The sequence below is a fragment of the Pezoporus wallicus genome, unplaced genomic scaffold (genome assembly GCF_028554395.1).
Source record: "Pezoporus wallicus isolate ANWC-B61680 ecotype Strahan unplaced genomic scaffold, APGP_CSIRO_Pwel_v1 contig_8188, whole genome shotgun sequence".
In the NCBI taxonomy this organism is placed as follows: Eukaryota; Metazoa; Chordata; class Aves; order Psittaciformes; family Psittacidae; genus Pezoporus; species Pezoporus wallicus.
The window spans coordinates 5,359,393-5,385,472 of record NW_026640104.1 but is presented as its reverse complement, the minus strand read 5'-3'; the positions used below and the strand labels follow the sequence as shown (position 1 = coordinate 5,385,472).

The 26,080-nt window shown below is 42.0% G+C and overlaps 1 protein-coding gene across 1 annotated transcript in view; it reads left to right on the top strand.

Annotated features, from left to right (window-relative positions):
• The first annotated feature begins 3,790 nt into the window (after positions 1 to 3,790).
• The window catches only part of TRUB1 (TruB pseudouridine synthase family member 1), a 29,181-nt gene continuing 6,891 nt past the window's right edge, over positions 3,791 to 26,080 (top strand). The window contains exons 1-4 of the mRNA XM_057417242.1: positions 3,791 to 3,980; positions 5,689 to 5,781; positions 9,554 to 9,609; positions 24,026 to 24,107. Of these exons, the coding sequence (XP_057273225.1) occupies positions 3,836 to 3,980; positions 5,689 to 5,781; positions 9,554 to 9,609; positions 24,026 to 24,107 (376 nt within the window). The 5' untranslated portion in view covers positions 3,791 to 3,835. The remainder of the gene's footprint in view (positions 3,981 to 5,688; positions 5,782 to 9,553; positions 9,610 to 24,025; positions 24,108 to 26,080) is intronic.

Below are 26,080 nucleotides of genomic sequence, written 5' to 3'. Positions count from 1 at the left end.
CTGGGGAGAATGACTAACAAAAATTGCTAATCCCAGGATGAGTGTATGCCATAGGTAGTTACAGCTTTGCCTTGCTTACAGTAACTGACACTCTTTTCTCAAAACTACTGCTGTTCAACAAGATACTGAAGAAGCTACTTTTGTTCAGAAGAACCACTCACACATGATGAATTATGTGCTTTGTGTCTATCCGAATGAACTAACAAGTGAAGAGTTATTTATCTCCCCCTGATCACCCAAACAGACAGAACAGTTAGAGGGGCGAAAAAATCTGTGTATTTAGGGCTTTGATAGTTCTTATTACAGACAAAATTCCACTACCTGACAAGGGAGCAGTTTACATATGACCTAAACTTCCAAACAGCTGCAGCTCTTTGCTTTTACAGGAAGAACATGAGCCATGATTGACCTCCTTGCAATTATTTGCTCTGATTTGGATACAGTCGATAAAGCTGGAATCATAAAGGGAAAAGAAATACAGAAATGGTGTTTTTCTACTGAATCTACTTTAAAAGCTGTAATGCAGCATCATTTTCTTCTCCATTGTGGTCTGTGAGCATTTTATCAGCCTGAAAGCACACAAAGAAGTGAGCATCTTTCTGGAGAAAGGTAGAAGGAAATGTTACATCTCTGTTCTGCACAAGCAAGTTTCTCCTCTTTTGCAACAGGCCTCATCTGCTGTTTGCATGTACAACAGCTACTACCTATTATCTCTTCTCTATAAAGCATAATTGCACCAGATTCACAAGGCATTGCTTTGGATAATTCCAGTGACCCAAGTGGAGGATTTGTCCTGCCTCTACTAGACCTGTCATGTTCCGTGCATAAAGCAACATCATCCTTTCAGCCATTTCCTGAGCCTCTTTATTAAGGTTGCAAATAAAATCAGTAACTCTAATCATGAGTTTGGTTGTTGTGGATGCTGGCTTGGCTAGGAATTGTTGGGAGATAAACATCTCGTTTCAAATAGGCTACTGAGCAGATGGTAATGACTTTTAATCACAAGCAACACGAGGCAAATCTGAAATAAAGCAAATCTGAAATAAAGCCCTTGAGATGAACAGTTTGGTATATCATCCCCACCATTTTGAATGCTGAATAACCTTGCCCCATGAAGATAGCTATGTGTGATTTATGTACGCATAAACTTCCAGCTAGCTAAAATACTGACAGTCATTAATAGCTTTTCACAATTCTTGTTTTGGGCCCTTATTCAATGCCCACTGAAGTCAAAGCAAACATCTCCTTTCCAAGCCTTCAAAGACTCCATCTGCTGCAATAACAAAAGTGTTGTGGTTTAATTGATGATGAAGAAGTTTGGAAGACCTATAAGGACTTCCTACTCAATACTAAATATGAGAGTAGTAGGTAGTTTCTTTAGACACCTGAAACCCTGTCCTAAAAAAAAAAAAAAAAAGGAGAAAAAAAAGAAAAAGTATAAAAAAGCTTTTTGCAATTTGTGGAAACAGAGTGCTGGGGATCAGGCACTGGCCTTCAGCTCATGCACTACGACTATGTGAGGTTAATTACAGCATTTTAAACAATTCCCTGCGTAGGTCAGTCCTGAGAAGGCAGCAGAGGGATTTTTTTCACAGGCCCCATCTGCCACTGCATTACTGGAGAGCTGAGGTGCTCTTTACATTAAGGATGTCTTTATGCCAAGAGTGGAGCTCTCATTTCTGCATAATCTCTCCCTGATCCGTCACGATGTTTTCCGAAGTCTGCTGACCCAATGATGCTGCCCATGATGGTGTGACAGGTTTGCATTTCAGGGCTTGGGCTGCAACCTCCTTGCTTGGAAGGTTACTAACACCATTAATAGCCATGTTTAAATAGTTTTGCTTTAGCCTGCTTGCACAGCGATCTGCATTTAATCTCTTTTTAGTAGTGAATTGGTAAGAATGGTTTTCAAAACCATTAGCCTGACTAAATCATGTCTGCAGCACAAGCTCCATCATGGTTCTGCCCCTCTACTCTGCTCTCGTGAGACCTCGCTTGTAGTATTGTGTACAGTTCTGGTGTCCTCAACATAAAAAGGACATGGAACTGTTGGAACAAGTCCAGAGGAGGCCACGAGGATGATCAGGGGACTAGAGCACCTCCTGTATGAAGACAGGCTGAGAAAGTTGGGGCTGTTCAGCCTGGAGAAGAGAAGGCTGTGTGGAGACCTCAGAGCAGCCTTCCGCTCTCTGAAGGGGGGCTATAGGGATGCTGGGGAGGGTCTCTTCCTTAGGAACTGCAGTGATAGGACAAGGGGTAATGGGTTAAAACTGAAACAGGGGAAGTTTAGATTGGATGTAAGGAAGAAGTTGTTTACTGTGAGGGTGGTGAGGCACTGGGTTGCCCAGGGAAGTTGTGAATGCTCCAGCCCTGGCGGTGTTCAAGGCCGGGCTGGACAGAGCCTTGGGTGACATGGTTTAGTGTGAGGTGTCCCTGCCCATGGCAGGGGGGTTGGAACTGATGATCTTAAGATCCTTTCCAACCTTAGCTATTCTATGATTCTATGATTCTCTGGTATCCAACATGCCTTCCACAACTCTGCTGGGCTTTAAATCCATGTCAATCAGCAGCAATTTTCTCACAGACCTTTTACCTAAGTGAGGCTTCTGGAGAAGGACTGACACCTCACTTCCATGTCCTCCAAAGACATTCACCAGTGAATCCACCCTTGAAGCAAATGCTGCACCATTGCACCCTTCCACAGCCAGATTACAGCCATGCAGGTGAGACCTAAGCAAATAAGGTGCCAGATTATGTGAAAAACTTCTTCCCTGTGAGGGTGCTGAGGCGCTGGCACAGGGTGCCCAGAGAAGCTGTGGCTGCCCCATCCCTGGCAGTGTTCAAGGCCAGGCTGGACACAGGGGCTTGGAGCAACCTGCTCTAGTGGAAGTTGTCCATGCCCACGGCAGGGGGGTGGAACTGGATGAGCTTTGAGGTCCCTTCCAACACAAACCAGTCTGGGGTTCTGTGATGAATAACACTCACAGAGGATGTGCAGGGGAGGCTGGCGGGCACTGCTAGCCGCAGGCAGCCTTTGCCCATCTCACAGATGCAGTGATGGCAGCCCGCAAATGGAAGCGCTGAGCCCATGCAGCTGCCGTGGAAGGTGTGAGCAGGCACTGAGCAAGCCGCTGTCTTCAGTACAGGCTGAAAATCCACACAGAGACCTTGAACCTGCGCTGTACAGAGACAGCATCGACTTGAACAGGAAGATTTGCTTCTCTCAAGCTCTGGGGGGAACTAGGGATGTACATAGCCCTTTGCTAGCTGTGCATTTATTTCCCTGTAACTCTCTGTCTCTTCATGGTTTCATCTACAGGCTCTTACAAATAAATAAACGAAATTTATGAACAAAACATCCAAGCTCTCGGTGCCTTGCTCAAGCACAGCTTGCTTAAATGCCTACAATACATGGGTACAAACTGGAACACAAGAGGTTCCACTTCAACTTGAGAAGAAACTTCTTCTCAGTGAGGGTGACGGAACACTGGAACAGGCTGCCCAGGGAGGTTGTGGAGTCTCCTTCCCTGGAGACATTCAAAACCCGCCTGGACACATTCCTGTGTAACATTATCTAGGTGTTCCTGCTCCAGCAGGGGGATTGGACTAGATGATCTTTCGAGGTCCCTTCCAATCTCTAGCATACTGTGATACTGTAATACTCCCAGCAGGAGGGGGGATATGGCATAGGCAGGCTGTGCTGGGGTACCCGCCTCTCCTCTCGGGCTCTCCTCTCAGCCGGCCCGCAGCCGGACTACATTTCCCAGCGGTCCCCGGGCGGGGAGGAAGGCGGGCGGTTGTGGCGGGCTGGTGTCCGGGCCTGCCGGGAGGGAGCATGGCTACGAGGGAGGGTGGCGGCGTGGTGCTCGGCAAAGCGGCCGAGAAGCTTTTCTCCCTCAGCGGGCTGTTCGCCGTGTACAAGCCCAAGGGGCCCACCTCGGCCGGCGTGCTCAACCTCCTGAAGGAGAAGCTGCTGGCAGGTAGGCGCCGGGCGCGGGCCGGGGGAGGCGAGGTGCAGCACACACTCCCCGAGGTGGGCATGGAGACGCGAGGTGGGGTGTTGGTGAGGGAGTCGTAACAGAGAGGTGCTCGTAGTCCCCGGGCAGGAGCAGGGTGGCCTGCAGTGAACATGCGTTTAGTCCTCGAGCGCTTTGGCTGGGGGTCCCGACCACAACCACAGCCCCTGTCAAGGCACTGCACCCCCTTTCTGAGCCGCGGTACGGGTCGGACTGGGGGACGGAGCCATTCCTGGGTACGTTCTGGCTCACTGCATGCAGCTGCTGGTTGCCCGCGAGACTCAGTGTGTTGGTTACACAGCACGATTGTTGTAAAGCCGTGTTCACCACTTCCTTACTTGGGGCAGGCATGTGGTATTGCCTGTGGTACACCGTGATGTGAGCCTTCAATTTGTATAGGATAAGATTTGCACTAGCAGAAAGCTCCAGTCCTGCGGTGGACAGCCGAGGGGGTCCCAGGTTGGTTGGAGAGCTGTTGGGCATACTCCCCGGGACAGCGTGCACCCATCTGCCAGAATGGCTGTCAGCAGATCAGCACAGCACTGGCAGGATGTGCTGCTTCAGTCCCACTGCTTATTGCCATTAAAAAATACAATAAATACCACCAAAAGAGTGAAAACCACATTGTGTTGAGGAGTTTGAAAGTCCTGAGGACACTGCAGAAACTGCTTTTTGTGAATACAGGTAACCCCGGCTGTCAGTTACTGGGGGGAAAAAAAGTGTTATCATTGTAAAGTTTGAGGGACTATGGCCTAGATTCTCTTTATAAAGTATGTGGACTTGATAATCTAATCTGGACTTTTGGGCACTTGCTGATGAAGTGAGAACCAACTTTCATATTGGTAAGTGCTTATTCATAGAATCATAGAATGGTTAGGGTTGGAAAGGACCTTAAGATCATCTAGTTCCAACACCCCTGCCATGGGCAGGGACACCTCACACTAAACCATATCACCCAAGGCCTTGTCCAACCTGGTCTTGAACACTACCAGGGATGGAGCATTCAGAACCTCCCTGGGCAACCCATTCCAGTGCCTCACCATCCTCACAGGAAAGAATTTATTCTGTGTATCCAATCTAAACTTCCTCTGTTTAAGTTTTAACCCATTGCCCCTTGTCCTGTCACTACAGTCCCTAATGAACGGTCCCTCCCCAGCATCCCTGTACGCCCCCTTCAGATACTGGAAGGCTGCTCTGAGGTCTCCCTGCAGCCTTCTCTTCTCCAGGCTGAACAGCCCCAACTTTCTCAGCTTATCTTCATACATGACCCATTACATGAAAGTAAAACAGTAGGAATTGCTCAGATTAGGTAGCATTCATTTTGTATATATGAGATGATTTCAGGAGCTCTGCTGCTAGTTCTTGCGTGCTTTGTTAGTGAAACTTTGCAGTTGAACTCTCTACCAGGTTTTGTAGTGACATTTTCTGAACATCTGTTTATAACAGTACATAAGGCTTGATTAGAATCTAGGTGAATATAGCTTGCAAATTGTTTGAGTTTGAGAGTAGATCTAGATGAATCACTGGTCTTATTCAGGACAGCAATTTCTGCGCTACTAATTCATAGTTTAAGTAATTGATATTTATCTTCTTTAGCAAACTGGAAATATGTGCAATTTTTCCTGTGTTGTAAGGTTATTCTATAATGTTGCCTTTCAATTTCTGTTTGCAGAAGCTGGCGTGCGAACAAATAGGAGCAAAAGAAATCAGGTTTTGAAAATTGGACATGGTGGAACTTTGGACAGTGCAGCTGAAGGAGTTCTGGGTAATGTAAAATATAAATGCAGTCATCAGAGAGTGACTTTGGGGAACATTTTCATCCCTACATGAAATCAGAGGTGGAGGAACAATTTGAGATAAGCATGGCAAGCTTTCTGGTGTTGGAGGAAGGGCAGGTGATTGTGGTCTGGGTTAAATTTCTTCTGCATATACTTTTACATGTTTGTTTTTTTTTTTTTAACAGAAGGCTATGTTCCCTACCCCCAACTCCTGAAATAACCTGTGAGTTATTACATGAACATAAAGATTCTTGTGTAATGAATTCTAAATTACCTCAGAAATTGATGTTTTTTTTTTTTTACTTCAGCTGGGGATTAATAGCATAATTTCCTAAAGTATTTGTTCTTAAACTAAGGCTTTTCTGGGATTTTGAGGGAGCCTTTTGAGTTGTAATAGTCACCAAATGAAAGATGTATAAGAGCAATTCAGCTGCTGCTTTTTTAAGGCTCAGCACAGAAGGACTTTTTGCTTCCTGTCCTGTCTCGCTTCATAAAGAAGAGTCATCAGAGAGATTTCATCTTTTAATTTTGATACCAATCAGTCCGTTTTTCACATTCCTTTGTTTTACTAAGGAACAGGATGTGCCAGTTGCTGGTGTTGAAAACCTGGCTGTGGCTGTGACCATTGGGCTGGATGATTCCCATATCACATATTGTCACCAACAGTTCTAAGTAACATGCAGACTACACCTTGCTTAACTTATAACCTTGTACCTCTACTTAGCTAGAAGAAATAACAGAAATACTTTTTTGGTATTGAAAGGCAACAGGTACAACTGTGAGTATATACTGAAAGTAAATCCACTTTTTGATTGTTCAGGAAGAGCTGTGCTTCAAGGGAAGGTTGTTTTCATGAAGGGTGTTGCTAGTAGAGGCCTATAGGCTGGTAATTGTTCTTCTCTGTCACCTATGAACATTGCAAAATGTAACATTCTTAGGCTAGAAGTACCTGCTATCTCATTTTGTTTTAATTTCCTGTAATGTGTAGCTGCTCACTGGAGAATACCCTGTGTACTGCTGAAGCGGACATTTTTCTTCTACACAGATGTTCCCTTTGAGCATGTTACTGCTCATTGTGGGAAGTCAACAGCATTGATCCAGAGGAAAAGAAAAATCACTCATGCCTCTTAATTGCTTCTCCTACTGCTCTCTGATATCCAGCAGTCTCCAAAGCCCGCTCCTGTGGCATGATAAAAAGTACTTGGGCTTGATGTGCTTGGTAAAGACAGAAGTGCATCACCTTAATATGCTATGGAGTGATCATTCCAATGCCATACAAAACACACACAGGAAAATCAGTGGTAGCTAGATTGGAGAGGACAAAACTGTAGAGGAATGGGAATGTGCCCAAATTTCTTGTGGGTTTGGGTAAGATATTGAGGAGAGTGGAGAACACAGCAGAAGCAAGTTACTCAGATAGGGATGGATAGGGTGGTGAGGCAGAAAGTTTTCTTTCCTCTTGGTCAGTTGTACAATAGTATTTATTTTCTGAAACCTCTAACCTTTCTTGATCTGAAGTGGCTGTTTCCCAGATTTTATGTACTGCATATCTATAACTTTGTTCATGGGAGCTAGTGAATTAGTCAACAGAGAGTCTTGCTTAGCGTGCCAAATGCACTGCAAATAACTGAGCTGTGCTTTTCATCTGAAAATAGACTTTCATATTTTTTTACTGACAGCAAGTTCAAATGAGGAAGGACCTTGAAGACAGAGGTTGGTGATGAATGGCATGTGAGTGAAAGGCAGCATAGAGACCAGGTGGTATTGGTGGCCTCACACTGGTAGGAGCCTGAAGCGACTGCTGACTGAGGGATAATCTTTTGTCTCTCCCCATCTGTGGCTTCTGTTGCATTTGGAAGGTGGTGAGAGCTAGGATTCAACTTCTACTTCTCAACATTATGTCTCACATTTTAAGATATAAGAAGCAAGGAACTGTAGGTCAAGTCTTAATGAATATCTTACGTTAGTCCATGGTTGGGGTTCCAGTTTTTCTTATTGTACAGTGGGAATTGTAAATATTTAGCTTGTTTCTGTAGGGCAGTTAAGAATTGTGCTTCCATAGGAGAAGAAAAGATGAAGTACCAAAACTAAAAATTCAGTTAAACTTTGTTAGGCTCTGTGTAGTCTGGCAAGTTTCGTTTATGCCACCTTTCAATAATACGTGTTACACAAGCTGATGATTAATGGGGAAAATTGTTAGTGTCTTGCTCACAAAAGCATTCAGTGTCTCTTTAAAATGATTCTATTGAATCTCTTGACACCCCTTAGCAAACTTCAGCTCAGCAGTTATGTAGCAGTGTCAGTGATTTCATCACGTTGCAGGAACAGTGGTTATAAAGTTTTATCTGTATGCTATCTCCTTTTCTCCGCCTTGTTGCAGCTCTTTCCTGTCTTGCAAATGACAGGAACAGGCTGAACTGAAGGTTCATGAGCACAAGGGCATGTGTGACTAAATACCCTCAGGAGCAAGATGAGAAGTAATCAAGAATGAGAAGTCATCTAATGAGTCTCAGAGTGTAAAGATTGAGAAGCATTAGAGCACAAATATTTGGTTTGTTTTTAAAGACAGATTCATTGTCAGCTTAATGTTTCTGGTACTGGCTCCAGCTTAACATAGAGCTGATTTCCTGCAAGCTCCCTTAACTCCTGTAATTTTATTAAAACCAAGGGCATAAGCAGTTATGTATTCCATGAGTTGTACACAAACCTGCTTTCCTTTTAAAATTTTCATTGTTTCTTTGGTTTGCTGTATGTGGAGAAAATCAGTAGGAAAGCAGATTCAGGGAAGGCACCTTGTAAACAGCTTTAAGGTAAAATATAAGATAGAGCTCTTTTACTGTCTTTTTCTTTTATGAAGAGTTGACTGCTGTTTTGCAGAGTACTGGTTTAAGATTGAAAAGACAGTGGTCTGTATATGCAGTAATGGGAAGGTTTGATTCTGAAAGATTTTTGAGAGGCAGTTGGACCTTTTGATTATTTTATTTTCTTGCTCTAAGCCTGATAAACAATTTCATTACGCTGTCTTGCTATATTACTCTTGGTCACTATCAACCTTTAAATGGGCCATTTAGTTACAGTGAAGGCTGGATTAATTATTAGTGAGCCACAGCCTTCATCAAACCAAGATGATGTTAATTGCACTATCCATTTCTTTGGTGATTAAAAGATAAATAAATAAATGGGTTTAATTAAAGCATTTTAAGAATAGGTGAAGCTTATTTATCTTCTGCTTTAGACTTTTCCTCTCACTACTCCCATGTTTGACAATCAGGGATGCTTTCTGTTGAGTGCAGCCTTCCAGTATCTGAAGAGGGGCCTACAAGGATGCTGGAGAGGAAATCTTCATCTGGGACTGTAGCGACAGGACAAGGGGTAATGGGTTTAAACTGAAACAGGGGAAGCTCATGTTAGGTATAGGGAAGAAGTTTTTTACTGTGAGGGTGGTGAGGTACTGGCACAGGTTGCCCAAAGAAGTGGTGAATGCTCCATCCCTGGCAGTGTTCAAAGCCAGGTTGGGCAGAGCCTTTGGTGACATGGTTTAGTGTGCGGTGTCCCTGCCCATGGCAGGGGCATTGGAACTAGATGATCTTCAGGTCCTTTCCAACCCAAACAATTCTATGATTCTGTGACTCCCTTTCTATGCTAAGAGACGGTGAAAGGCTATATTTCTGAATAGCATAATATTTAGTAGTGGATGGTGTGCAATAAGGGAACTGCAGAGCTGGGTTTGAAGCAGCATTTCTTCTTCTGTCTTTGCAGTGATTGGTATTGGAAAAGGAACAAAAATGCTGGGAACTATGTTGGCGGGTTCCAAGGTAAGGAATGCTCAATGACTTCTATTAATGGGTTTTTTTGTTTGTTTTTCTTTTTTTCTTCCTGTGGAGAGTTGCATCAGCATACAAATAGCTTAAGCATTCCGTGTATTTATGTTAAATGTGTACTTCAGCTCCTTTCTGTATTTTGTCAAAAATTTGATATTAAGATTTTTACATCCAGAATGGTTTGTCTTGGTTTGTCTACAAAATGTTAATAAAGCCCAAATTTCTATTTTGCACTAAGAGTTGTATATTTAATGTTTACCTCTACACCCCCCAAATACCCAAAACAAACTATAAGAAAGATGGCACTGTAAATTATGTTTTGGGGATGTAATTATGTACAATGGTTTAGGTTTTGGTCTTTGTGTATAGATAACGTAATCATTATTAGGTTGCAGTAACAGATGCTCTTTGTTTCTTTTCTCTCTTAAATACCATGAGGCCTTAAAAGCACCTTTTGGAATTAAGGTGTGTTTGTGATAGTAGCTGTTCCAGATAGCAGCTCCTGTGCTCTACAAACCATTGATAGGTGTAAGAAGCCAAAGGAAACAAAAGCCCTGTGGCTGCCTGAAATAATCCACACTGGAGCCTTGACTGATAGCAGTCTTGTGCATTGCTGCTCTTGATTAGTGGTACTATGTCTTTGGCAGTGCACTCCAGATTGTAGGTGTTACATACACAAACAAGTGCATGTACTCATAAGAATAATCTACCAGTGTTGATTCTTTCTTTGCAAGTAAAACCCTGTTGATTTAGCCATTATTCGTAAATAAGAAGTTTAGGTAAGAATGACAGATGGAGAAATCAATTAAGCCTTCCAAATTTAATGTTAGACTCAGGGAAAGTCAATAGTGGGCTCAGCAAATTGATGGCCTTTCTAATGCATTTTATTCTGGTGGTTTTGCCATTCTCTTCTGGTCTGAACACTTAAGCTCTTTAAGGTGCTGAACTGATAGCTTGAGGTACAATTTGACAGTCTTCAGTTCAACTGAAAGGCAAATAATTTGAGAGAAGAAAATACAAGGAGGGTAAATGAACATAGCCATAGAGTCTGATCCAAAATGTAGTCACTGTCAAGTCTGTGCACTGACTGTAATGTTTTGCATTTGGTCTATAGGACTGGATTTCAGAGGTATCTGTGTTTTGAAACGTGCATTAAGCAACAGGGGCTGGATTTACAATGAAAGTGTAAGCAGCTACAGCCTGACATCTCCTTTCAAAGAACTTTAAGTTAAAAAATGTCACTGAGATACTTCAGCTAAATGGGCAGTGAGGGCAGTCTGGTGAACTACAGCAGCTAGATCCATCAGCTCTCACCTGGCTTTAGATTGGCATAACCTGTGAGGACTTGATTCAATGAGGCAAGCAAAGTTACATCCTTACTGTAGATAGCTGTTCACCTGCAACTGTTTGTGTGTTCTGATGTGGCAAGGAGTGTGGGGTAGCTAACATTTGTGCCAGGGGCATGGCAGTCATAGAATCATGGAATGGTTTGGGTTGGAAAGGACCTTAAGATAATCCCTTTCCACCCCCCTGCCATAGGCAGGGATGCCTCACACTAGACCAGGTTGCTCCGAGCCCTGTCCAATCTGGCCTTGAACAAGGTCAGGGACTGGGCAGCCACAGCTGCTCTGGACAACTTGTTCCAGTGCCTCACCACTCTCACAGGGAAGAACTTCCTGATATCTAACCTAAATCTCCTGTAAGTTTGAACCCATTTTACCCCTTGTCTTATCACTAAAGTTAAGAGCCTTCATTTTGAGATTGACTTGCCTCTTCTTTAACACATTCTATTTATACTGCAATAAATTAGGCATATAATAATTTGTGGGTCTAAAGGAGGTTGAAGGATCTGCCAGTTATCTGCCTATTTGTCTTTCTGACCACACTGACTCCATGGCTCATAATGTAGCAAGAGATTTGGTACAGATAAACCCATCACTGTCTAAAAGGCTTGAGTGTCATTTTGCATTCCATGCCACTTGCTAGGAGTTTATACTTTTATTGCATCTTTTTTTTTTTTACCATTGTTGATGCTGAAGTGTGTGTTGAAGTGTGAGGTTTTTCTTTTGTTCCTTTTATTACTATAGAGTTGAACTGTCTGAGCTTCTCTAGCTAGGATTTACTGTTTGGGTATAGGGATGTATCTTGTAAAGAAGTAGTTCAGTCTATCATTGTTGGCAGCAGAGCTATGCTGAGTGGCCAAAACGTATGTTACTGCAGTAAACTCCATATGGTGGCTCTGCCAGAGATTGGACTATTTCTGTTTTTTTTCCCAAACATTGTGTGAAACTTTCCTGACTCTGTGTGGCAGCTCTGAACATTATCACTTGATTTGCAACTCATACGCATTATGCAAGGAGTGTTGCTCCTCCAGTGTAAATCTAATTTTCCATTGGTTTGACCTCCCCATGAATTAACTCAAAACAAATAGAAATGTTCAGCCAAGGGCATTACCTACTTACTGTTCCAGATTTCTCATTGAATTCTTAGTATTTATCCAGAAATAAAAATATGTGCAAGCTGGCTTTGGTTTTGTTTGTTTGCTGTATTTTATTTCAAATATTCCAAGTGAGGGGGAGAAGTGGAATGCTCTTGGATCTGGAATGTAAATACTGAGCATTTAATACATGTTACGTAGGAAAAACACCTTTCTTGTTTTCTGGGATTTGGACTTGGTCTTGCTTGGACTTTTTTGCATTCCATTATTTTGAGAGCAATCTTTTTATTGTGTTTGCAAAATGAAGTTAGTAGAATGAGAAACCATTTCCTGCTTCACCAGTAAAAGTAATATGGTAGGGGTGGAGCAGTTTATATTATGCTTAGTTGTTTCTGAATGGCTCAGTCTTATTGGTGACTTGTCTGTCTCAAACACACTGTAGAAGTGATCTTTTTGGGGGGGAAATGGGCTAGAAAATGCTAGCTAAGATCACAGTTTCCAAAGTGGTAATCCTGCTTTAAAAACTCTCATCTACCACAATGTGCTGTTATATAGAAGTAATGAGGGAGATGATCAGGAACTCATCAGAGAAAGAAAACGGAAGAGCAAAAAGTAATGAAATTCTTCATTATTCTAATACTTTCCTTTGGGAGGAGATCTCTTCCAACACCTACAGCCTTAATTTTTAGGTGGGATAAAACAGGGTAATTAAAACTTTCAGACTTCACTTTCGTGCTTCATTGGCATATTATTCCATGCAGTAAATCTGGGTTCATCTAAAGAGAACTTGAGTCATACCAGTGTGAATGAAGCCAGAGCATCCATCAAACTGTGCTTGAAGCCAGTGCCTCTCGAGCAGCAGAAAGCATGAGCGCGTTGGGTTTATCTGAGGATCCAGCTTCTCATGGTCCACACACAATCTGAAACCCCAAGTGCTCATGAGTGACTTGATGTGGGTTGCCTGAGTACGTTGCATTGGTTGCGCAAGCTTAGGCAGGAACTAGTTAAAATAGAAAATTTAATCTTAAAAGCTGTGGCCTCTCCAGAACTAAACACTATGAAAAAAACCCTAATAACTAGATAGGGTACAACCCAGACTCCAAATGTTAACAAGGACTAGAAAGAGAAAAGGAGATTATGGGCAGAATGAAGATACATCAGTGACCTAATATGTGATAGCTTCAATTTATCACAATTTTTAAAATTTGAGCTCTTAAATCCTGGGTGGAAAATGAGCCCTAGTTCAGTGATGAGGTCTTAAAGCTTGCCAGTCACATTTGAATCCTACATCTCCTTACGGGAGAGGGCTTGCGTGAGCAGGTGTAGGTTCAGATCATGTCAGAGGTTTACTGAGAGATATGCAAGTTACTTTTTGCAGCGTAATTCTGGGATTAGAGTTTGAGTATTGCAAAATTCTTTGTCTTCTGGTGTTGGTACCATGTGCTGTGGAACAACATGTCCATACGGAAGGTTGTTTCTTTACCTCCTGTAATTATCTTACTGTCCTAAAAATTAGGCTTTAATTTGTATCCCTTAGCTTCTCAAACCTAAAGGTTGCAAGCTTTCTCCACGAATTCATTTTTTTGGAATTAAGTCCTTTGCTTCCATCTTTTGGCAATGAGTTCAATGTATTAATAATGCATTAAAAAGCACATCTAGTAGTTCTGTAAGGAGCAGAACTAATGAAGCCTTTTCTTGTTTACAGCTCGTTAGACACCAAAGCCCCATGTGGACTCTTTAGTACCCAGCAATACAGTGGGGCTCCCCCTGGAGACTTTTTCTTCGTGGAAGCTGCAATAGATTTATTTCCTCTATCTGTCTCTTTACAGGAGGCTCATAAGAACTCGGCATCTCTGAGACCTCTATTCTTCTGCCAATATTTGTGTGTTTGCACATTAACATGCACACCATGATGGTGTAAGTGCTGTTCCTTTGAAAATCCTCATTTTCTTTTTAAAGAGCCTTGTGTGGTGGTTTTTTTTGTGGGTTTGTTTTTTTTTTTAATGTATTTCAAAAGCAGTTTGTGTTCCAGTTTGCATATTTGAGTTACGAGTGCAAGAAAATTGAGTTGACTTTCCTTTTGAAGGATGCTCTTGGTGGTGTGTGCTCTTACTTTTAATCTTAAAAAAGAATCCTCTGCAGTATCACCAGCTGAGCGCTTTGCTTCAGTTTGCTTTCTTTTGGAACTGATAAAGCCAAAACTACTTATTTGTACAGTGTATAGTGATGTGTTCTGTTTTCTTCTTCATATTCTGATATTTTTAAAGTCTCTTGGCAGGGCAAGATTTGTGGGTAGTGGTAATACTTTTTATTAGACTAACTGGCATAGTATGGGACATGGTGTTTGGATCTTTATGGCCTTTCTCAGATTTAAAACAGAAGCCATGGACTTTAAGTGTATTGCAGATTTGTTTAGTGAAGTAGGAATCTTCTGGACCAGAAAGACCATACTTTCTGAAAGGAAAAATAGTTCATCATAGAATTATAGAGTGGTTTGGGTTGGAAAGGCCTTAAGATCATCCAGTTCCAACCCCCTGCCATGCGCAGGGACATCTCACACTAGACCATGTTGCCCAAGGCTCTGTCCAGCCTGGCCTTGAACACTGCCATGGGTGGAGCATTTACCACTTTGGGCAACCTTTTCAGTGCCTCACCACCCTCACAGTAAAGAACTTCTTCCTTATATCTAACCTGAACTTCCTGTGTTTCAGTTTAAATCCATTACCCCTTGTTCTGTCACAATGCTGTAGATGCTTTTGAGTGCGGTATACCAACAATTCTGTCTGGGCAAGCAGTTATAGGTAAGACCCCAAGACTGTTCTACACAGATGAGCTACATTTTATTACCTGCTGTAATAAACTAGAGAAAGAAAATTTATCTCCTTGCAGGATAGCAAGGTATTGCTCACAATTGATCAGCCAAACCAGTCTCAGGATGACGGGGAATGTTATTGCTTGCTGATGATTTCTCAGATCCCATCTTGCTTGTGTTGATCTGTGGTTTTAGTTGGGCTTTTGCTTCTGAATTGCAATATTAACATAGCCAACTGTCTATATTTGTCTTGGAGGAATCCAAGTAAAAGTGGTTTGTTCGCTTTTTAGCTCTTCCCCTAGCAAATTTGTCATTTGCAACACCTTCTCATTTTTCACTCTGTGGTCCATGCCTTCTTACATTCTCACATCTCTTTGTTTATGGTATCTTATCCACAATAACCAAGGGTTATTGAGATGGGAGAAGTATCATAAAAAGAGTACATCATGTGACCTGCTCATTTAAGCAAAATGGATTGTAGCTACACAAAATGTCACTGTTTTGCCTTTGTGCAAGCCCGAAGAAATTATTGTCTCCTTATAAGGGAGGTAGGAGAGGAAAAGAGGAGATGATAAGGTTATCTCCTAGGGGAAAAAAGAGAGCCTGGTAGATTATACATTGTGGCATGTGAAGGGGTTAGTGTGAGGTAACATTTCAGTGTGCCATAAATCCAGTATCTCTATTGAGCCCATGTTGTTTTTCTGAACTCAGTGGAGTTATGAATTTTAGTTCCCAGGCTTGTTTTGAAAGGTGCTTTATAAGTTTCCCTTACGGAAAGGGACTGGCAGATTGGAGCTGGAGTGATGGTTTTATGAGAGATATTAACCCACGGGCAGATGGATGTGTTTCAGCCCTTGTAGACTGGTGAGGTGAATTCTTCCTGACGTGTAGTGGTTGCTTAATTTTACCCATTTAGTTACTGTTTTGTGCTTTAGATGGAGTATACTGCATTCCTGAAATATAGCTAAAGGACAGAGAAGTCTTGACATTTCTCTTACATGGTATTTCGTACGTTACTGTGCAAACACTCAAGGAATACTTCCTTGTGTGTTTGCACAGTACAGTGCAAAGATGTCATGTCTATTAATAAAACTTGTCCTACTTAATGTCTGTATTCTGTAACATCTATATCCCAGTACCACTATTATAGTTTGCCTTTTTTTTTTTTAACCACTGCTGACACCTGACAAAGTAAGTTCTGGTTCTGCAAAGACTGCTGTAATTCTATGACCTCTTTCAGAGCTGAGGAGGTTGGTTCAGAGACCCATTATTGTTTATGCAAACTTAGCATTGATTTCTATCCTGTGTGTATCATTTTACATTACTGACAACATTTTTTTTTTGCCTGAATGCCTCAAGATATTAACTAGAGATCAATGTCACTTTATGAAAGTAGGGTTGTCTTCCTTACTTTGTTGCAAGGTGAATGCTTATATAAAAAGAAGGTTGGGAAAATGCATGAATAATGTTGGGTTTTATGTGTTTTGAGAATGTGTAGAAGGTGTTATCAAAATGAGGTGCACTGAGAGGATGTTATGGCCACACAGAGGAGGATGCAGGAATCGGAAAGTGCTAAAGTGTGGCTGGATTAAATGGTCTTAAATGTGCCTTTTATATGTTACACGTTGTTGACATCTTTGATTACCTGTTACTGCGCGAGATCTGATACATTTTTTAACCTGTGTTTTTGGTAACAAATTGTAAGAGAAGGCATGGATTTGAATATCTACTCTTTCCTGCCCTGCCCAGTATCCCCAGAACAAAATCGTAGAAGAAGCAGCTGTTGATAGTAGAGATACACTTTCCTGCAGTGGTACCATTAGTAAGCTGGCTTGACATGCTGTGTATTGCTGGAGTGTCTTTTATGCTCACCCCAGAGGCCTAATCTATTAATAGCTCAGCTTCATGCTCTGTTAATATTCACACTTTTTAAATTGTTGGAAATCTTGAGGAGACTGCACCTATTGTGCTGCAGAAAATCTTTCCCCCAAAAATGTAGAATATTTTAAGAGCATGCTCTAGTGTAATTTTTTTTTTTCCTGTTCTTCCATTCACGAGGTCAGTGTTGCCTTTATTCCTCTGGACCTTTCTGTAATTGTATGTATGTCTGTGCTACATGTATAGTTCTTGCTTGCATTCTTTAAAGAAAATATCAAGACTGCAACATGGCAAGGCTTTTTTAGGCTTTTTTTCTCTTTCTCAGTAAAAATCACAGGAAAACAGGAAAGAAGTCAGCAGCTTTAAACTAGCCATTCACCACTATTTCTGTTTGTGTTCCTTTAGTAATTTAGTGATGCTTCTTAGCATTGCCTTTTTATTGCGTCTTGGCCTTAGCAGTGTCTTTGAATTCACCCAAATGCCTTTCTGCATTCAATTTTATCTGTAGATTTGTATGTACCTGTAAAGTCTTAGCCCTCTGGAAGGACTGTCTTAAGTCTCTGGGCAGAGAATTATGAATTTCCTTAAAGCTCTGTTTCAGGTAGAAGCTGAAGGTCATCCTTATTTATTTTGTATAATCCGTGGTGTAGGTGCTAGAAGACATAATGAGGAAACAGGTATTAAAGTTGAAATGTAAAGACCAACTAGAGATACTTTGGTGAGTGGGAGAGGTTTTCACAGGCAGCAAGTGTCAGAAAGGTTTGCATAAAGAGACTGGGGGTCACAAGCAGCCACTTTTGCACATTAACCTACATCCCTCCTGAATGTTGCAAGCTTCTATTGTGCAAGTGATGTGTGGCCATGGTGCTATATCTGGTGACCTAGTGTTCCTGTTACTGTTGGGATTGTTTCCCCTCTCATCCCATTTCCTGCCCTTCCTCTAACATCAAAATTTAAACTTGCTACAGCTTTCAACTACACTTTTATGGCTTCTTTGAACTCCGGGTGAAGTATCTTCTATGGATTCCCCTATTACAGGTGGATCTAGTCCTTCCCATTGAAAATCTGGTCACCCCGTAGTTTGAACTTTTAAAATAAGCTGACATAAGAGGTCAAAAAATCGTGTTAGTCCCAGAGTAAAGATCAGATAGTTCTTCAGCAGTGACAGTACAATTACAGCATCCAGCAGTAAATAAAATTTAATGCAGACTTAGCACAAAGTCAGCTTTTTCTTTGAGGAGAAAAAAAATGAATGGTGGAGAAAAGAAGTTGTAATGTTTGTGTCTATGAAGAGGACACGGCTGGTCTTTGATAATTTTGACTTAGCTGTATAAAAAAATGTGGAACTCCTCCCTCATCCTGCAGTCTTTGTTTTGCCTCTGTGAAACCTGCTTTTAAGAGATTAGGGCTCTGTGCTTTTAGTATATTGGAATCTGCTTAGTGAGAGTGCTTTGTTTTGGAAAACAATTGAAACTATGGCAACCCTCAGGGTTGTTTTTTCCCATCTTATTTGTCTACCTCATGTACTTCTGATTTGGTAGATGATTGGCATACTGGAAACCACTGGTAGCTGCTAAGGTTATACAAACAGCAAATGTAAATTATGTAAACATTAAATCCAGAGCACCTTAGTTGTGCTTTAGAAATCATAGAATGGTTTTCGTTGGAAAGGACCTTAAGATCATTTAGTTCCAATCCCCCTTCCATGGGCAGGGACGCCTCACACTAAACCATGTCACCCAAGGCTCTGTGAACTTGTCCTTGAACACTGCCAGGGATGAAGCATTCACCACCTCTTTGGGCAACCTGTTCAAATGCCTCACCACCCTCACATAAAGAACTTCTTCCTTATATCTCACCTGAACATTCCCTGTTTAAGTTTAAACCCATTCTCCCTTGTCTTATCACTACAGCCCCTAATGAAGAGTCCCTCTTCAGCATCCTTATAGGCCCCCTTCAGATACTGGAAGGCTGCTATGAGGTCTCCACGCAGCCTTCTCTTCTCCAGGCTGAACAGCCCCAACTTTCTCAGCCTGTCTTCATACAGGAGGTGCTCCAGTCCCCTGATCATCCTCGTGGCCCTCCTCTGGCCTTGTTGCAACAGCTCCTTGTCCTTTTTATGTTGAGGACACCAGAACTGCACACAATACTCCAAGTGAGGTCTCAGGAGAGCAGAGTAGAGGGGCAGGATCACCTCCTTCGACCTGCTGGTCACGCTCCTTTTGATGCAGCCCAGGATACGGTTGGCTTTCTGGGCTGGGAGCTCACACTGAAGCCAGCTCATGTGCATTTTCTCGTCAGCCAGCACCCCCAAGTCCTTCTCCACAGGGCTGCTCTGAATCTCTTCTCTGCCCAACCTGTAGCTGTGCCTGGGATTGCTCCAACCCAGGTGTAGGACCTTGCACTTGGCATGGTTAAACTTCATGAGGTTGGCATCAGCCCACCTCTCAAGCGTGTCAAGGTCCTTCTGCATGGCATCCCTTTCCTCCAGTGTATCAGCTGAAGCACACAGTTTGGTGTCATCGGCAAACACTCTGTGTTCAGTTGCTGCTGTGATTAGAAAATGGGTCATCCTTGGATGAACTGTTCTGAGCTGCCTCTTCCAGGGAGCTTGCCTGGTAAATTCTTGCAGTGGGAGCCATCTTAAAATCTTCCTGACAGCTACCAGTGACCTTGTTTCATAATTGCTTGTGTTTCTGTCTAGCTCTTCCAAAGTGTTGCTTCTCCATGTTTGAAAAAGCTTTTAAAACATGTTACAATTTCAGATTTCAAGTCTCTGGCTTCTTTCCAAAGAAAGCTTTGATATATTAACAGTTAAAACTGAGAGGCTCCATTCCATGGTCTGTCTGGCATTTGCACTGATAAGTGGGGCAGACATGCCTGGCAGTCAGCCCAGGGGCTTCAGCCTCCAGTAGCCCCCCTGGTGGGTTGTGCAGTTAATAGCTATGCTGGCTATACAGCCCCTGTACTGAGAGAGGATTCTTCTTCCTTCTCCTCCTCTTCCTCCATTCACAGTTAAAAATGTGTACTGATAAGGTCTCACCTCTTTTTATGGATATGCTTTCCCTTTCTGCGTTAGTATAACAATTTATCTGAAATTGGATGTGAAATAAAAAAGCCAAATGATAGCTCTTCTGTTACTACAACATTATTTTAAACATCATATGGTTTATTATTTGTGAGAATTTTGTCTGTGTCCTGTGATTGTGACTCTAAAACAAAATTCCTCTTTCCAAGGTTTCAGATTTATTAGAGGGTTGGTTTGTAATTTGTTTCTTATGGCTTCCTGTAAGCCTGTTTTTCTCCAGTCCTGGCTCTCATGGCATATTTCTTTCTAGTCATGGGTATGGCAGCAAATACATGACTGCCAAAGCACTTCACTGTCTTTCTGGTCTTGTTGAAGGTTTGCATCCATCACATCCCCCAGTTTGTGTGACAGAGTTTTCGCATTATCACTGACAGAGTGCATTGGTTTGTCACTGTAAAGTGTCGTCTTAAGGCTGTCTCATCGCTAGTGTGAATGAAAGAGTTTCTTATACTTAAGATTTTGAATCACTTTGCTGCCTTTTATTTCAGTTGCTGTAATGTCAAGAAAATGAGAGATATAGCCATTACAAAATCATGGAATAGTTAGGGTTGGAAAGGACCTTAAGATCATCTAGTTCCAACCCCCCTGCCATGGGCAGGGACACCTCCCACTAAACCATACCAGCCAAGCCTCTGTCCAACCTGGCCTTGGATTCCCTAATTCCCATTCCCTAATGCAGGATAGTTTTGAGAAGGTCTGTATGCCCTCAGGGTTGTCGTACTGTTGTGCAGTTGAGGCTTTGTTTTGGGACCATTCAGCCCACCATTAGAATTAGAAGGAAATAATATATGATGCTGCTGTGCTTGCAAGTTGTGACTGGGAATGCTTGATCGTAGCTCCTAATACACTACACTTGCACTTTGTGGAATCCTGTAGGGAAGCTGAGGTGCTGCTTTTCATCTTTAAATTGTTTGGGTCCCAGTCTCTTGAGGTAAGTAGTGAGCAGGGCGTAGGAGCTATTGATTGGCAGTTTTCTCTGATAAGCCACCGATACAGGGACATTTCCTATCATAGTCTGCACTTGCTTTTCCACTGCCTGCAACAGCTCCTACCTTGCCTTTTCTGTTTCAGGTTGAGTGGGTTGAAGGCAGCGTGGTTGTGAGCAGTTGCTGTCTGTGTTCCTGCAGTGATTTGTAATTTAAGAGCACAGGAGGAATGCCCCTAGATGTATTTTATAAAACTGGAAGAAATAAATGTTCGCCAACGTAGGTGGGAAAAGGTCACCAAAGACTTATTAAATGACTCAGAATCTATTGGGTACTTCTGAGGGCAGTGTGAGTTAGAGTCTAAAGAGACAATGCTCAATTTTGACACACATTTTATCTTCTACAAGCTCCAGGTCCTGCACGCTACCAAAGGGGAAATAAACCCTGTTAAGTGACTAGTAAGAATTATGATATATAATTGTAGATAACCAAGGGCAGTCCAGATACTGATCATAAACCAGCTGTAGTTCTTAATTTCCTGACCTGTTATAGCCTTCTTTGTGGATTATTGCATTGCTGGCTTGAGACTTTTGTGACTCTTTAATGGCTCCTTTAAGGAATGAGGATTTGTGACTAATTTTAAGGAACTTTTTTTTTACAGATTGAATGGCTTTTTGCCTTTTTTTGCAGGAATCAAAGGGGAAGTCAAGTGTTTAGATTTGGTTTACATTGTTCATACAGTTTATATTTACATATAAACAGATGATATTATCTCTCTGTTGCTGGTAGGTTAAATAGCACATGTTATTGTAAAAGCCAGTCTGAAGTAAGATAGCCAAAGCCAGCATTAAGAGGAAGAAAGTCCTACAAACTGAAGTAGTATCATTTGGAAACATCTGAAGATGGTGTGTGAGGTTTCAAACTTTCAGATTTAGAGTTTTACTGAACTGCTAAAATGATTCATCATGCCAGAATTATAAAGATCTCACATGGCTTTGTTAACCTCTAGAATAGTTGCTGAATAGTGTTTCTAGCTATGCTGTTGAATATTAACAACTAGATCATTAAATGTCTTGGAAAGCAGGCAATTTTATGGTCCTAAAGCAGATAATAATGTACTTGAACATTTATTTAAATATTTGTTGCAGAGCAGCCTTCATCTGTTCTGCCTTTCACTACTTCTTTTCTGCACCTTCCAAAAGGATGTAAACTTCAAGGATTTTACTTTTAAACCGCCTAATTTTGCAGAGTTACCAGGGGAGTCAGACATCTGCAGTGTGGGAGGGAAAAGTAGCCTTCATGCAGTTGTATGGTTTAACCCTGAAGGCAGCAAAACACCACACAGCTATTCACTCACAAGTGAGATAGGGGAGAGACTTGCAAAAAAAGGTAAAACTCATGGGTTGGGATAAAGACAGTTAATAGGTAAAGCAAAACAAGGAATTCAGTCACCACTTCCCATGGGCAGGCAGGTGTTCAGTCATCTCCAGGACAGCAGGGGTCCATCACATGGAATGGTTACTTGGGAAGACAAACACCATCATTCCCAACGTCGCTCTTTTCTTTCTTCCCCCAGTGTCACGTGTGGAGCATGTGGGATATCCCTTGGGTCAGTTGGGATCAGCTGTCCTGGCTGTGTCTCCTCCCCGCACCTTGTGCACCACCAGCCTGCTTGCTGGTGGAGTGAGGAGCAAGGAAAGGCCTTGACTCTGTGTAAGTGCTGCTCAGCATGAAAATGCCTCTGTGTTATCAACACTGTTTTAGCACAAATCCAAAGCACAGCCCCATACCAGCTACTATGGAGAAAATGAACTCTACCCCAGCCAAAACCAGCACACAAGGAAATAATACATTTATTTTTATATCAAAAGTCAGATTGCCTTTAGTCTGACTATTCCTGCTGCTTCCATTTAGTGGCAGTTGCTTGAAGAAATACATTGAAGTGGCAGGTTGTCACATGGAACAAAATCAAGGCATGTCTTAATAGTCCAACTTTGTGTGTGTGATTTTTATGCCTAGAGTAGTATTACTTGAGCTTGTTTGTACTTCGCAAGTACATGAAAAAGGATGCATTGCACTGAAGAGTAAAATGTTACTGCTTATGTATGTTTGGATGTGTTCAGTAGAATTTAGTGAACCAAGTTCTAAAAGATGCATCCTTTTACAACTTGGTTCAAATTTGTATTAGCTTAGTTAGGAGCAGGTTCACTGAAATCTTACTGGGAACTAGGCATGTGGAACGCCTTGAATTTTCTCTCCCAGGCTCTGTAAATGCTTTACTTTCACAGCCCGTGGACTTAACATAGGGTTGATGCAAATGTAATGGAATGGCATAGACAGTGGGTCAAACCACAGATTTTAATACCTGAAAGTATCCGAACTTGATCCAAATTCATATTACAAAGTGAGTCTTCGCGTGTTGGCAGCCTTGTGAAAAGACATAGGGCAGTTAGTTCATGGGAAGCCTTCTGTCAGCTTTGGCAGATTCTGCCATATGCATACAGCCTGGCAGTACTTAGGGTGAAAATGTGGAAAAGAAGGACATGAGGTGAAATGCAGTAAGGACAAGAGCTACTGGCATGGGAACAGGTTAATTCTTGCAAGCTGCAAACACAAACACGCTGAAGAATTCTTTAGAGAAAAACCCTGAAACAGAAATATTCAGAGATCCCGTCATGAGCAGAGATGTCACTCAGTGGCATTGCACTCCTGGTGCTGGTCAGCAAGGTCCTTACTGGATGCCAGATGTTCAAAACTCTACCTTTAGGCTATTGCACATTGCTGCATTTCATGGCAGGACTGTTGTAATACTTTTCCTTGGACAGAGGTGTTTTGCTTTCACAAGTGAAGGTCTTTGTGTCTTTCTTCTGTTTAAATTGTGAAGGAATAGAAAATAGCATGAAAGGTACTCTGTGCTTTGCTTCAACAGTGGTATATCACACCCCACTGAGGCTTTGATTTTCCCACCCTATTATTTCCTTTATGGTAGTGATGTATTTATAGTAAAAATTAGATTCCATGTTGCTTCTTCTAGGGGTTTCTGAAACTGAAATCATAGGCACATATAATGCAGGATTTACTTTTTGTTTAGTTCCATGTCTTTTCATCTTTACTTTTGCTTACTCAAAGGCACTGGATTGACTATTTAGACAGCATTCTTCCTCTCTTGACTGAAGTACTTAATAGTTGCAGTCTTTATTAAAAAAAGAAAAAAGAACCTTGAAGACCTGACTCTCCAACCTTCTTTTTCCTCTCTTTTTCCTTCCCAGAAGTACACTGCCATTGGACTACTGGGCAAAGCTACTGATACATTAGATGCTACAGGAAAAGTAACTGAAGAAAAACCTTATGGTAAGCAAAAATTTATCTGTATACTTGGTGTGATTTGAAGACATAAATGGTCTCTAGCATAGAAAAGCGGAAGAGGTGTTTGGCACTCTGTGAATTAAGTTTAAATGTGAAATCACACTAAGATTATTTCCTCTTCAACTTCAATGCTCATATAATTCAGAGCAGCTTCATGCAATTATGTCCAGTGCAAGTGTTCATTTCTTCTGGAAAGAAACAAACCAGGCATTAGATTAGGAGGGAGAAAATAGAATTGGGCAGGACTGTGTCATTTGAAATCTGTGACAGGCTGACAAATGGCATGCTGTGTCCAGTAAAATTTTCCTTTTTCAGTGTGTAGTCCGTGAGTGCTTTTTTAGTAATGCCATTCAAGGCCAGTGGGGGAATAAAGTACTTAGATCTTCCCTCTAGGATGCCCCTTTATCTACAAGACTGCTCAAGGTAAAATGAGGATGGCATAAACTACTCTCTGTATATGTACACTTACCAAATCTTCCTCTTGCTTGCAGTCTGTGTCCTAGCAACTTCAAGAGATGAACTTTTCTGACCAGCAAAGCACAGTGCAAGAGTTTAAGGCTTCAGAGCTAATCCTGACTGTGGCTTTGTTGGTGTGGACAATTCCACAATACTCAAGGCATCTTGGAGACAACACAGAACTAACCAGGGACCCACCAAATGTATTTACTGTTAATTCCTTCACAACCTGGGGAAAAAAGGGAAAAAAAGTAACTGGTTGCTTAGCAACTCTCCAGGTCCCACATTGTTTGTGGTAGCTGGTAATAGGTACAGGAAGTAAATTAGCCTTTTTATTAATAGCATGATGGAAAAGGTGGCCTGGATTCCACCTCTCACACCCAAACCCTTTTCTTACGCAGTTTGTCTTTTTGCACGAGGCAAGTGAGAGGGGAAGTTCAGGAGGGGTTAAACCCGAGGAGCTCTCTTCAGTACATCCTTGCATTGCGACTAGCTGTAATAAACAACAGATTTCTTTCTAAACTGCTATCTAGGGACACTTTGAGGACTAAAATGTGACTCTGTCTTATAGTTAATATAGCAGGCAACTTTCTGCAGGCACTTTCTTTTTGTGATCCACTGGAGTAATTCAAGAAAAGTTTTATGTATCTTGCAAGCTGTTTTAGTCCTTTTCTCTGCACTAAGGCCCAATCCTGGATGCTTCCGGCACTGCCGTATTTACATTCCCTAGCAGATGTGCACAGAAGCACATTGCTACATTCCCTAACAGAAACACAGAGTGGTTTGGTTTGGAAAGCTCTTTAAAGCTCATCCAGTTGCAACCCCTGGCCACGGGCAGAGCCACCTTCCACTAGAGCAGGTTGCTCCAAGCCTGTCCAACCTGGCCTTGAACACTGCCAGGGATGGGGCACCCACAGCTTCTCTGGGCACCCTGTGCCGGTGTCTCATCACCCTCACAGGGAAGAACTTCTTCCTGATGTCTAATCTAAATCTCCTCTCTGTCAGTTTAAAGCCATTCCCCCTTGTTCTGTCACTACATCCTGTGTAAGAAGTCCTTCTCTTGAGCAATTTTATTGTGCATCACTTGTCTGTCTTGGATGTTATTCCTCTCTTTCTCTTGACTTGCATGTATTGTTATCATATCTAACTTTATATCAGTTACTAAACTGTTCTTATCTCAACCCACGTGTTTTACCTTTTTTCCAATTCTCCCCATCCAACAAGGATGGGTCTGGTGTGTGTGAATACTTAGCTGCTGGCTCATGAGTCCAAACTGATGCCTGGGATGGATATACAGTTTAGACATAGTGAAACTGTGACAAGACTAATGGAGCATTCTTTATGACTGAGAGCTGGATGAAAGCTCCACCAGCTTGTGTGTTATTCTAGGAGAGGGCAAGAATCCAATACAGGCCATTAACAGAAAGGCAGTGCATGATAAAAAATAAAGAGAAAAGCACATGTTTTTAGGTTTTCAGAATGTAATACTGGCCAGTTTGCGC